At 45.8% G+C, this 12,526-nt stretch overlaps 2 protein-coding genes across 2 annotated transcripts in view; one reads left to right on the top strand and one right to left on the bottom strand.

Moving 5' to 3' along the window:
- Positions 1–12,526, bottom strand: part of T265_03670 (hypothetical protein) — a gene marked incomplete at both ends in the record, with an annotated part of 58,458 nt that overhangs the window by 2,391 nt on the left and 43,541 nt on the right. The window contains 4 exons of the mRNA XM_009168212.1: positions 1,454–1,604; positions 3,418–3,641; positions 6,282–6,428; positions 10,110–10,253. Of these exons, the coding sequence (XP_009166476.1) occupies positions 1,454–1,604; positions 3,418–3,641; positions 6,282–6,428; positions 10,110–10,253 (666 nt within the window). The remainder of the gene's footprint in view (positions 1–1,453; positions 1,605–3,417; positions 3,642–6,281; positions 6,429–10,109; positions 10,254–12,526) is intronic.
- Positions 11,144–12,526, top strand: part of T265_13302 (hypothetical protein) — a gene marked incomplete at both ends in the record, with an annotated part of 3,862 nt that continues 2,479 nt past the window's right edge. Inside the window, 3 exon segments of the mRNA XM_009168251.1 lie at positions 11,144–11,199; positions 11,205–11,281; positions 11,310–11,485. Of these exon segments, the coding sequence (XP_009166515.1) occupies positions 11,144–11,199; positions 11,205–11,281; positions 11,310–11,485 (309 nt within the window).

Genomic DNA, 12,526 nt, shown 5'->3' with positions numbered 1-12,526 from the left:
CATCTGGGCAACACGAAATTACGCTTTTTCAGTGAGTACCGTGGGCAGTGCCCGTAGATGATATTCTTCAACATATCCATCTAACGTAATTCAGGGCGGTGCTATTTACGTTAAAACTAACTTGACTATTGGACGGAAACGAGGAAGAATCGATGTAAGGAATTCAACTCAGACAGGATTGCGCAAGCTTTTACCTATTAACTGCGTATATGAGTGTATCAAACATACTCAACTTTACTACAATCTGCCAAGAAATGTTGCAAACCTAGGGCTGGTAGCTCGTGTCTCCGAAACGATCATTTGATTTCCCCGATCTCACCAGTAAGTTGCTTGAGAGTGATACACAAGACTTGGAATGACATAAACTGGACAAGTTCGCGTACGACACGGTTTCCTCGCTTGGCTGAAAAAAAGTCGTCCCCCGCCTTCGCTCATCTAAATTTGAACACAGTCAGAGCACCATATATACACGGAGTTCACAAATGTGATCCTGAGCTGTAAGGGTCATGAACTTCACGTTATTATCACATTTTGACGTTAAATTGAGAGTGCTGGACGTCACTAAGCCTTTTGAAAGCGGAAGAAGTAAAACTCGACTTGGTGCATTCATTCAGAATCAAACCAAACGCTGAAAATGGAACAGGAATCGGAGCATATCCACACCATCGTTGTGACCGTCAAAAGATCTGCTGTGTGCGCGCAAAGCGCGGTGAAGACAGAGAATGATGCACAGTGTCCGATTGGAACAGTCATGCTCCTGTCCGGGGATCACATTGCATTAAATGAGTAGAACAATGGACTACAGTTTGGTGTTCATTAAGTACTGCCCTCAGCCACGTCGGGTTCTGAGACCCAAACACCTGCCCTGTAAGGCTGCACGCTATACGCACCTGATGGCAGCGGTACACATAACTTGAGCCTCTCCATTAGGTCGAAATACTCAAGAGACTGGATGGACATCCGGTGAAAGATTCCTAGATCCGCAGGTTGGACAAGACGCCAACAATCTGTCTCTTCGAATCATTATCAATCACCTATAAAAACCACTTATTCGTCGTAGAGTGATTATCGCTGCCACCGATGATTTGGGGAAGTGGGGTGGATAGCTGCGCATGGGAGGCGGGAGCTGATATAACTGATGCATAAATACAGGGTTGTCAGTGAACTTTTGAGTAGGGAAATTGGGAATGCAGCGGCCTGGATGCAAAAGCACTATTGAGAGCACGATGGGACCACTACCCCACTTCGTGCTCAACATCAACAAATTCCCTGGCGGAGTGGAACAAGGTCCCGCGTTTCTCATGCCGTCGAGGTCGAGAAACAACTCAGACAGTTTTCGAAGACCAAAGATCCTGATGCGTGCACCCGAGACAGACGAAAAGGCAGTGGTGAAATAGACAAGCACACACACACACACACACATAAGACCATACGGAATAGAAAAAACGCTTACTTGAAAACAACCGCCAGTTGTCAGCTTCAAGTCGTTGTGCCATATCCACACTCCGCTTGGCTTGCTCCTCGGTTAGTCGGCGCTGGATCGCTCGCAAATGCATCGCAGATAATGGTTGAAGGAGGATAGAGATCGGATGAAATCCTGCCAGCTGAGATGCACGGGGAACGAACAGTGGAAAATAAGGATACATTTCATTACACAACATCAACATGATTGTTGGACGGCACCGAAGAAATTTGGGTAGTGTTGGTATCCCAATATGGTCCCATCCAGAGGCAACCACAAGAGTCATTTGTATACCAGTGAAAGGAAGAGGACCTTCGCTGCGGAGTTATTTATTAGAAAACACCAAGAGAACAGTTACAGACTATTGGACAGGGAAGCAAAACTGTCATATGCATCTTGTTCACAAAAACTGAACATCCATTTTCTGTTTGAACGCATCTTCCTGAACTTTCCTGGATATTCATTAACTGTTGCTCAAATCCAAGCAAATGCGACTCCACAAATTCCGTAATAGATCTCACTTTTCGAGAGACGCGAAGCGGATTTACGAGATAACATACCACTCGCATACCTCACAGTAGTATCCACCGTTACACTAGCAGCTAGTGTCAAGAAAGTGCAATTCAGATGTCTCCAAAGGGAGAGTGACGCGCCCACGCATACTTGTGTTACAAGAGCGTCGTCTTTCAAGAGACGTACTTTCCACAAAGATCAGTCTGGTCAGGGTTGAAAAGTATTGTGTATATACCATAGCACTTGAAAAGTTTTGTCTTTGACTGTTCTGGCAGAGACTTAAAAATCGCTGAGCATCGGCGAACTAGAGCAGAGTCATTCAGAAGTAAGACATCCGAAGTTCTGAAGACAGGGGTCAGTCAACCCATGGAGTTCAGCTACGAAAAGCGCATCACTGAAAGGGTGCGAAACCATATCAGTGTCACTTTATTGAAGCACAGTTCATTGTCGAAAAACTGAACGGAACTGAGCCACACTGGATGCCTGTTTTGGCTCGAATAGCCTTGAATGTCGTCTCACTCAGCTCTACACGAGGCTGGCTTGAAAAGATGATAGAGAAGTACAAATCACCTCCCAAGAAGATGCTGATGACAAGCGTACCTCTCCACCTCCAAACGCTAAGAGAGTTGAAGAAAAACGGATTTGGATACGTGTCATACTACTAACCAACCAACCGGTGTACCAGGCGAATGTGCTGATTTCGTGAGTAGTATGAATACTTTTTTCGGGACTGAAAAGTAATAAGCAGACAAATATGGGAAAGCAAAAAAGTAGTGTCCAGTACTCTGCATTTCCTTCGTCCCTGGAATTTTCATAATGATCAACTGAACTCAAATGCATTCAATCAAAACATCGAGGACCTGGGGCGCTAGATTGTCTTTCTGATACTCGTTCTCCACGATAACCTATCGCCATGACTTGAGCTCGAAGTAGTTCAGCAGTTCAGCGAACTTACTGACCAGACGGGTCCGTGATTAAAACCTATCCTCCATCTCGACTTTTCCGTTTCGAGTTTGGTAACCTGGCACTTCAGGGGGCATGGTACCGGCTATGTACCGAAAGGGTGTAACAGCTGAACAATTACGATTAGGGCATGTGTTCTCATGTCATTTAGTGGCTAAATACAAAAAGGCTAATTCCTTATAAGAAAGAGAGAACACAACTTGGTGGAGCGCGATTTGGGCCGGTAAAGATGAAACATTCAGCGATTAGCAGTAACGTGATCTGCAGCCGCGCGAAACAAACGTCATTAGTGAAAACAAATGGGCCACAAACTACACTGTTCCTGTTGATAGAGAGCGACTGTTTGCGAGCCAACTAACTGGACAAAGTTGGGTTGTGAAATAACGATACAGCGGGGAACAGCAGGTCCTCGGGGGCTTACAAATTTCCACAACCAGATTCAACCCATCCACATTCGGAAAGAAGCGAACAAGACTCACCTCGAGGCGCCGGATAGCTGGCAGGCTGACGTCCAAGACGCAAACTCGTCCGGCTTGTAATGTCCGACGGACCGAATCCACACTCGTAGCATAGTATTGATCCTGAAATTGACCGACCTCGACAAATCGGTCTGTTTTGATATCTTCTTCCATTTGTGCACGATCCTTCACGAAGTAATAATCCACCCCATCGCGTTCACCTGTCCGAGGCGGTCGGGTCGTGTCTGGTTAGGGTAGGAATGAAGCATTTTTCGATGAACACAGCCCACAATTTAAGAGACTAGCACATGGGGGAATTCGGAAATACTTCGCAGAACTAATTAGGCCGTTTTTCCGTCAAGATACATCCGAATACAACTTGTGCGGTTCCGAAGAGGTTTTTAGCGTATCGTAAGCAAACTGTCAGCAAGTCAGCCAACTGGTCTCCGAATTCTCGTTACAAGATATTAGTTGGCCAAAAGTGCATCCAGCAGTGGCTAGATTTTAATGCACACCTTCAAACTAACGTTCACCTCATCCTCGTGCGCATCAAGATGTATCACGGGGAAACTGAAGACGTCAGAACAGCAATCCTAAAATCTGTCGACCGAAACTAACAGAAGTTAAGATAGAGGAAACTACTCACAAGGTTTCTGAAAACTCTTGCCCACGGCTGGATCGCCCTTTTGGGGCTGATCAAGTAGGCGCAGTCCCCGAGTTCCCGTCAACCTTATGTTCTAGTTGAACCCAGTTATAGAATAGCATGAACGAGAGATTCAGTTGAGTCTCTCGTGAAAACCAAATTGATTTGCAAATGAGTGTATTTTTCGAAGAAGTTAAGACACTCTAAACGGAAGAGGTGACCAACTGGGCTGCACACCCTGTAACCCACTGCGTAAGGTACAGTCATCTACTTTAATTGGTATCTTTGGCAGACATTTGATATCTCTGCGGCCGCGTGGGGCGGAAACTTGCAACTTGAAGTTCCGGTTCCGGCAACCTACTAAACCGGGGTCATTTCACGGTATGGATGTCGGGTTGTTCGGCTCCGTACAAACCATCGATCAGTCGGTAAGTCACTCAGCTAGACGGCTAAAAACCTTCTACAAAGGGCACGTTGGTTCTGCGTTCTACGCGTAGATACCACGTTTCTCACCAATGAACCAGTATGGGTCGCATCGTCGCAGAACTTGACACACAAACTGACGTCACGTCTGCGCTATAGGTGCCGGAGTCTGTCAGAAGCTGTCCTGACCTTGCCGATTCGAAAAGTACGCTCATTTCCAGCCAGTACAACGGAACTGATACAACTACCCAGGTAAACAAACTCATCTACATCGTTGATTGGCTCATCTGCAAGCATGAGGTTTGAATTTGACCCCACTCAGTCCTGTAGAAGCACTTTGCAAATGTGAAGCGCCGGCAGGATCATTCAGGTTTGCATCTTTGAAGAAGAACAACATCGTCCGCATACTCACTGTCCGTGACCCGGGAACAGTTGGATCTCTGAGGTTTCAGAGAAACGCAGAGAAGTTTCAAGCAGTAACAAGTTGAAGACTGTCGCCTTGTCTTACACCACCGGACATGGCAACCTCAAGCGACAGCTTGCGGTCGCGGCTTTCTGCTGTGCTCAGGCTTGCAGTGGGTTGGCCATTGTTGATCGGTTTGGATAGCAACCGTCAGTGAGCACAAAAATAAACTGAGACTAATTTATTGGATTGATCGTTTGAGTAGCACAGCACGATCAACCGAGAACAAAGAGATGAGTAGGTCGTGAATAAAGTGAATGCACACGACCCACCGACGAAGTACCCATCCGTCACACATCCATCTGTGAGATTATCATGGGGGGAGGTCACGAGTTCGAAACTCCCTACAGGAGTAGGACTCGTGATGCTGATGACTTTCAATAAGCAGGAAACAGTTGCAAAGTGTTACTCGGCTTTTAAGCAGGGACCTACTTCGCCTAAAGGACGAAATCTCCATTGAAAATGCAGTGTTGCATGGAAATATTGAGTGAATGTTCTTCATCTCACCACAAAGTACACCAATGAACTTTACGGTAAGGTGCGTTTGAAAAGCAACCTGAGTCCAGCAGACTGGACATCCGACTCAAACGAAGAGTTCACATGCGCTACTTCAACCAAAATGGATTTTTGGATAAGAAAGCTCATCAATCTGAAGGGCCCACAATAACATCCTGCGAAACCTAGTCAGTGTCTGATACTCTCTCACTGCCAGGAAGTGATGTACGGTTTACAAGCTGCAACACCTTTTGGGCGCCGAGCTAGCCATCCTTGCCACCAGAAGGATAGACGAAAGCAGAGATACTTCCAAGTTGTCCAACCTTAGACAGGTAGGGTCAACATGCCGGAGTTGGACTCGAACCATAAGCCTTCCTGGCACTAGGTTTGCACCCTAAACACAGAACTATCTCGAGCCCGGTGCTCAACTGTAGACCACGAGTGAACAAGTATTTCAGCTTGATCACCTTCAGGAAGTAGTTCTCTGGAGTATCCGCCCTGACCGAAGACTGGAAAACTTCTAGTGGTTATCGCGCCCGATCAAAATTACGCGACCATTCCTGATTAATCATTTTGTGCGCCCCATCTCACAGAAATTACCACTACCGGGACATTGGAGAACAACGGCAATGACCTCAAAGCCCGTGTCCTCCGGTGCACACGTTGCGTGACTGTTAACTGATAACATCATGGAACGGAATCCCAGCTGACAATCTGCAGTTTGTGCATACCGCGTGGGAGTCCCGGCCCCATGGAACTCAAGGGGAAAATCGATCAAGGTTATCCAAATTCAAGGGACAAAACTGGAGGAGCGCCAAACTGAAACCAGACAATGGAGCATACATAACGCCGAAAACTTACGAGGAACACATGTAGCATATTTTGGATCTTGAAGAAGCGCATCGATCACGCGCTCTTTTAGCGGGCCAAATATCAGTAATGGACGTGCCATGTGGATGGTGAGGGGAATCACAGTCTCATAGCTGCGAATGGATCCCAGTTCGTCATCTGCAATAAAAGACAATAGCACAAATCACTTGGACGCGAAAAGAACAAAGAATCGGGTTGAATCTGCTGTGATGCATTGTGATATTGATCACAGTGATGACCGTGGAGAAAGACCAAACAACCCCGAGGTTTCTCGGCTTTCAACACATAATCCATTCGGACAGTACGAAATCAGATGATACCCGGTGACAGCCAAGGTAACCAACAGCTGTCGTGTGAGGGCTGTGCAATAGGAATGGTGGTCACTCAACCAATGAATGATGAGCGCAGCGAAATCCGCTTCAAGGGACCAATCAAAGTGGTCTATCCAGAGCGGAACAACTAGAAGTGCATGTCAGATTTGTTCTGCCAGAAGACAGCCTTCACATAGCCACTATGGGAGTAGTTCTAGGAGAAAAACCAATCCACTTCAACGTAGACACCTGAGATGTCCACCAGTAGCGTGTTCTGAGTAACCGAACACTGAGGACGCTGGACACAGAATAATACAAGTTAGGTCAAAATACCCTAGAAGATTGTACTCTTTGATCCCTAACCCTGATTAACGAATGGCTTATCGATTGGACAACATGATAAGACAATGTGAAAGGGAAGTGGAGAGAGACGAAAGGTGATTCTTTCCACATGGAAACGGAAGCCATAGTCAAGAGCGTGTAACCAGTGTTAGCAGCGAGCATTCGGTAACTTTCAGTCCGACCTGAGCGGCTATGAGATGGATTTGACACCGGAAAAAAACATGGAACCTGTCCGGCTACTTGGAACTTCCTTCAAGATGAACAGGCATAAATTTCACTCAAAGGTGTAAGCTACTGTTCAGAGTTCTTAAAACCTCAAAGCATCTTAACTAACAGTTTCCGGGAAATATCACAAACGAGAGATACAGCTGGGTTCCAAATGAGTCTCTCGCAAAACCAAATTAGTTTGTAAATGAGTGTATTTCGCTAATTTCGTGCAATTAGGTTTGAGGCAGAACATAAGGTTGACCACGGATAAAAGCAAAGAGCTGGACCACAACACAAGTGGTCTGAAGCAAGTGAAGGCAAAATTTTTTTGTCAGCATATATATATATATATATATATATATATATAATATCGTTCAGCTGTAGCACGCTTTCGGTGCCTAGCTACCGTGCCACGCGAAGGAGCCACGAGGACTGAGATACTGCCAGGTCGCCCAGGCCTAGACAGCGGAAATCGAGAGGCAGAGGTCGGGTTCGAACCACGGACCTTCCGGTCAGTAAATTCGCGCGCTAACCACTTGGTCCAACGCGCTTCCAGTACCTTAGAGACGTACGACGATAGTGTTGCTTGCAAAGCATGACTCCAGAAAAATATGGAGCTTTCGAACCACGGATAAAAGCATCAGTTTGGGAATGTACGAACTTGTTTGGACTGGGTTAGGTGGTCCCGTGGACGAAGAGCTTGTTCCAATGACGGCGCCCCAGTAGAGGTGCGAATATTCAGTCCATCGCACTGAATAGAGCAATTATGGCCCCAGACTGCTGGCTACTCTCCTTAATTGGATCTGATGCTCCCACACCATTGCCTACGTATCGCTCACTATAGTCTTGGCTTCTAGGAACACTTCGGTACCTAAGCTGACCGATGAGCGAATAGTCGCAGGTCACCCGGGGTTCGAACTCGGAATCGCTGCATCATCTCGTCTGCAATGTTGACTTCCTAGGCACCGCTACCCAAACAGCGCCATAGGTCAAGCTGGGTTGAACAGCGTTGCAACGTGAGACAACAATTGAAGGTAGCTGGGAATGATCGGTTGATAGACGTGCCAAAACAAAAGTCGTAGCGAACTGCCTACCATAAGAATCCCGGACAGAGACTACCATGTTGAACGCGGTTTCTGGGTTCCTCTTCGACATAATATACATGATCCAACATCAAGGTACCACTTTGATGATATTCGACTTTAACTCATGCGAGAATTTCAGAGGTATGTTGACTGTTGCGCCAGAGGAATCATCTTGAGTTATTCGGTGAACTCAATAAATGGTTAACAGCGCTTGCTGCTTGCTCCAAATCATTCTTAACCCACCGGTAAACCGGTGTTGGCGTGATCATAAACTAATCCACCAATCCAAAAGTCACGCTCAACCAAATTCGTCACGTTACAAGGCCGTATTACCAACATCGTGCTTTGATCTACCCAGCCCAACAAGAACAGCAACCGTATAACGGTATCTGACAGAAAAATCGTAAAACATCAGTCTTCATCACTTGTGAAGGAGAAAGGGGACTTGTTTGTGGCAGATTCCTCCCGCGCACAAAATGCAATCACGCTGCACAAATATATGAGGTGGCTTGCTAACATGCATGCCAAAATCAGGCCTGAAAGGCTGACGGTTAGCAGAACGAGAAAATCAACGGGGGAAAGAACAAAGAGGCGACCGAGGCCATGACAAAATAACATCTGATAACCTGTGGTCCGGTACCGATATGACGGGCGGACCCACCACAGTTTATTTGCATTGTAACTTAGTACCAGCTTATAGTATCCCGCCCAGTCGACAGAAGCGCACAAACGAAGAGGCACGTTTTTTTAACTTTAAACTACATCAGTGTCGTAATTCCGAAAACTCTCGCCTTAATAGGCCAAATCGCCGCCTTTTCACCAGTGCATTGACAATCGGCATGGACACCGTCCCGAGCACCTGATCCACCTGATTTTGATTAGTTCATTATTAGCTTGTATCAGGAGGTGCTCCGATTGTTTGTCCGCAGGCTAGAACAAACCAATACTGACGACTGGATGATCCTGGCTTTCGCTCACCCCTATTTGTACTAAGAGGATTTTTCAGTAGGATTTGGACTGTATTCAGGCAGCGATTGGACGGCCGCTGTGTATTGTCACGCGTTACGTCCTACCATTGAAGGGAAAAAGGGCTTCGCCGCGGAGTTATTTATCAGGAAATGCCAACTGACCGGTTACAGGCCATTGAACAGGGAGGCAGAACTCTAATTTGCATCTTAGTTACAAAAACTGGACACCCATCTTCTCCCGAACGAGTCTTCTTGAACTTTCCTCGAGAGTCACTGACTCCACTCATTCGTCGGTCAAATCCAAGCAAATATTACAAAGTGGCTCCACGAATTTCGCAACAGATCTCCCTTTTTCAATAGACGCAAAACGAAATTCTACGAACAACACATACTACTCGCGTACCTCCTCATCAGTCACCGTTACACCATTACAATCACCCTGAACTATCGTTTATCATATCTAACCCCATGTTTACTTGTGCGTTGCAGGTCAATCAATACACAAATTCTAACACGAACTGACCAGCCTTGAGAAGGGTCAAAACAAATAGGTGTTCAAAACCGTGAATTTAACGAAACGTTCACTTGGAAGTTCCAATATTGAATCAAAACGTAGCCATCGAGCTGGAATCCTGTGAAATTACCCGTGTTCGAACTTACCTTCAAGTCAAGTTTCAATTATTTCAAATCGGTCAGATAAATGAATTTCATTAAGATGAATGGAGACTTCAGAACTAAGGCTGGATTCCCTTGACACTTGTTCTGTTAAGAAAACACCGAATTGAAGAATCGAAAAAATGGGTTCAAAAATTCTCTGTTCACGTGGTAATGAACCAAACAATATAGATAGATAGACCAAGGTGCAATCTTTCAGCCAAAATAAGAAAACTCATGGATTTATCTCACCTTCGTAGGCAGCATCCGCTGGATTGGGGAGACCTAAAGGAGGAAAGGTGTCTCCCTTGGACCGATGTCTATTCGAAAAGCGTTTAAACCATCCCGGTGTCAAGCTACTTGATCGGGTTTTCTTTTCCATATCATTCGATATTGCTAACACAAAAGAAAGAGAAAGCCAGGGGACACAAATGTCATAACAGAGCTCCACACTGAAAACAAATTTGCTAGAAGATATTGCAGATATGCGGTTATCACTGAGAATGAGTTGTCACAGAGCAAAAATTCCTATTTGTGTAAACGAAAGTCTCTGGGCGATTGTGAACAAATGCACTTGTAATACGACACGCTTATTGTTCCTTGAGGCACCACCAACCGGGATTCAGGGGAAGTGTCTACGTGATAACGATTTTGTTTCGACTACTTGAATGGGAATGAGTAGTTAGTAATAGAAGCCGTAAACGTTGGGTAAAGGGTCCCCCCGCGGATAAACTCGTTACCCGATCCTCAGAGCATAAAAGCCAATTGGAAAATGCTTGGAAGTTTCAGACAGGTTTGGTAGGTAATCCGTAAATTAGTCGACAGGCCTCGGTTCGCTCTTGACGCAAAAGTTCCGTCAGGTTAAGTAGGTGGGTTATCAAGTTGAGTGAGAATCACTTACGGCAGACGGTTTAGTCAAATAGGGCTCCAGGGCCTTACTCTTCTAAGTAAGAGCGCTGTGGAGGAACACTTCTCTTGGATATCGTTCACAAATTTTACTGGTCGGTTTAGATATCGCACTTAAGACACGGACCACTTCATCGACAACCGCGAACAGACACGTGTTAACTCAGTTGATACAAACCGTTCTCCGAGTGCAATACAGTTCTAGAATCTCCATTCTACTTACTCTAGGCTATTGAAACTTCTCCCTCTTCCATCACGAGTCTGTACAGTGTGGATTTCGCAGCAATCTGTTTTAGCTTGGTGTCGAGTGTCGACGCCGTGACATTGACGAGTAGTTAATTACCGCCAAATACTCAGCTTTGTTCCTTCGTGGTTTTTTTATGCGCCGCTTGTGCTCACTAATTCGCGTGTGCACCTGCCTGGCATTTTGTCTCATGTAAGTCTGCGTGCAGTCGCCACAGTTCCTAATCGTATCAATCAAGAGGCAACACCTCAATCGCTCCAATACTGGGTGCGAAGTTTTTCCTTTCTCGAACATCCTTCTAGTAATTTCAAACGTCCAAATCTTAAACGATAATCGTCCAGCTGTAACACCAGCTTGGTGCCTGATTGCCATGCCAAACGAACGAAGCACAAGGGCTGGTATACTGTCAGGTTGCCTAAGCCTAGACGGGAGAAGTCGAGATGCAGAGGTCGGATTCGAACCACGGACCTTCCGGTCAGTAAATTCAAGCTCTAACCACTGAGCAATCTCGAGATGGCTGTTGTTCCAACCAACTCTGTTAGCCCCCTAAATACGCTCACTCATTTGTATACCAATTTGATTTTTTTACGGTAGACTCATCTGGATCCCTCGTTTATGCTATTGTTCAGCTGGTGCTGAACTTAAGGGTTAACAACCAAATAGCCATTCATTGGAAAGGTTCAACATGCGGTTAGGTCAATCTGTACTCCTGGTCATTTATTTAAACTGAAGCACGACCGGTACAGTGTGGGGTTACCACAGGTCGAATAAGACGGAACCACGTTCAACAGTTTTATCGATAAGGTTTCATCAGCGAATTGACACAGCCTAACGTTTCACCAGTTGAATGACAGTACGAAATAGCCCATGACTGCGAGAATTATGGCCACATCCGACTTTCCTGCTGTCCATTCTGAGTTGGTCAACGTGGGCATTACTTCAGGCCTCATGTTCCTTTCGACCCATCTATTAGCTGTCTTCGCGTAAAGTTTAAAAGTACACTACAGGGGTGAGACAGCGGACATCAATTCAACCACAGTCGATCATCGTTCACCGTTTCGGAGCCGTGCAGGATAAACAAATGCGCAACCGGGATAAAATTAATTAAAAACCAGCGACCAAAGAGACTGCTTTGCAGAAGAAAAACAAGCTGCTTCTCGCTGATTCCCAGAACCAAACACCGATGAAAATAAATTCCTAATTAGAGTTCTCACACCTCAGTGGAGACAATTGATTTTATGTAGAAATCAGTGCAAGCTGAGGGTACGAATAACGGATTAGGGGGCGATTCGTTCGACGCACTAAAAAATGGGCAATTCAATCGACATTATACCGACGTCACGTAAAACATTCGCGAGCGAATTTCGAAGAAAAATTAGGTGTACCGAGAACGTTAATTTGGCTCCAGTAGAATCGAGAATCTCACCAGTCACGTGAGTGAAGCTTTCTATAGTAGGGGTCGTCAGGCCGTGTGTAGCCAGCGCCAATCTCAACAGGCGTCTAGATTAAGGCTGAAAGG

Source organism: Opisthorchis viverrini (assembly GCF_000715545.1).
Source record: "Opisthorchis viverrini unplaced genomic scaffold opera_v5_53, whole genome shotgun sequence".
Classification (NCBI taxonomy): domain Eukaryota; kingdom Metazoa; phylum Platyhelminthes; class Trematoda; order Opisthorchiida; family Opisthorchiidae; genus Opisthorchis; species Opisthorchis viverrini.
This window is presented reverse-complemented; position numbering and strand designations above follow the sequence as displayed.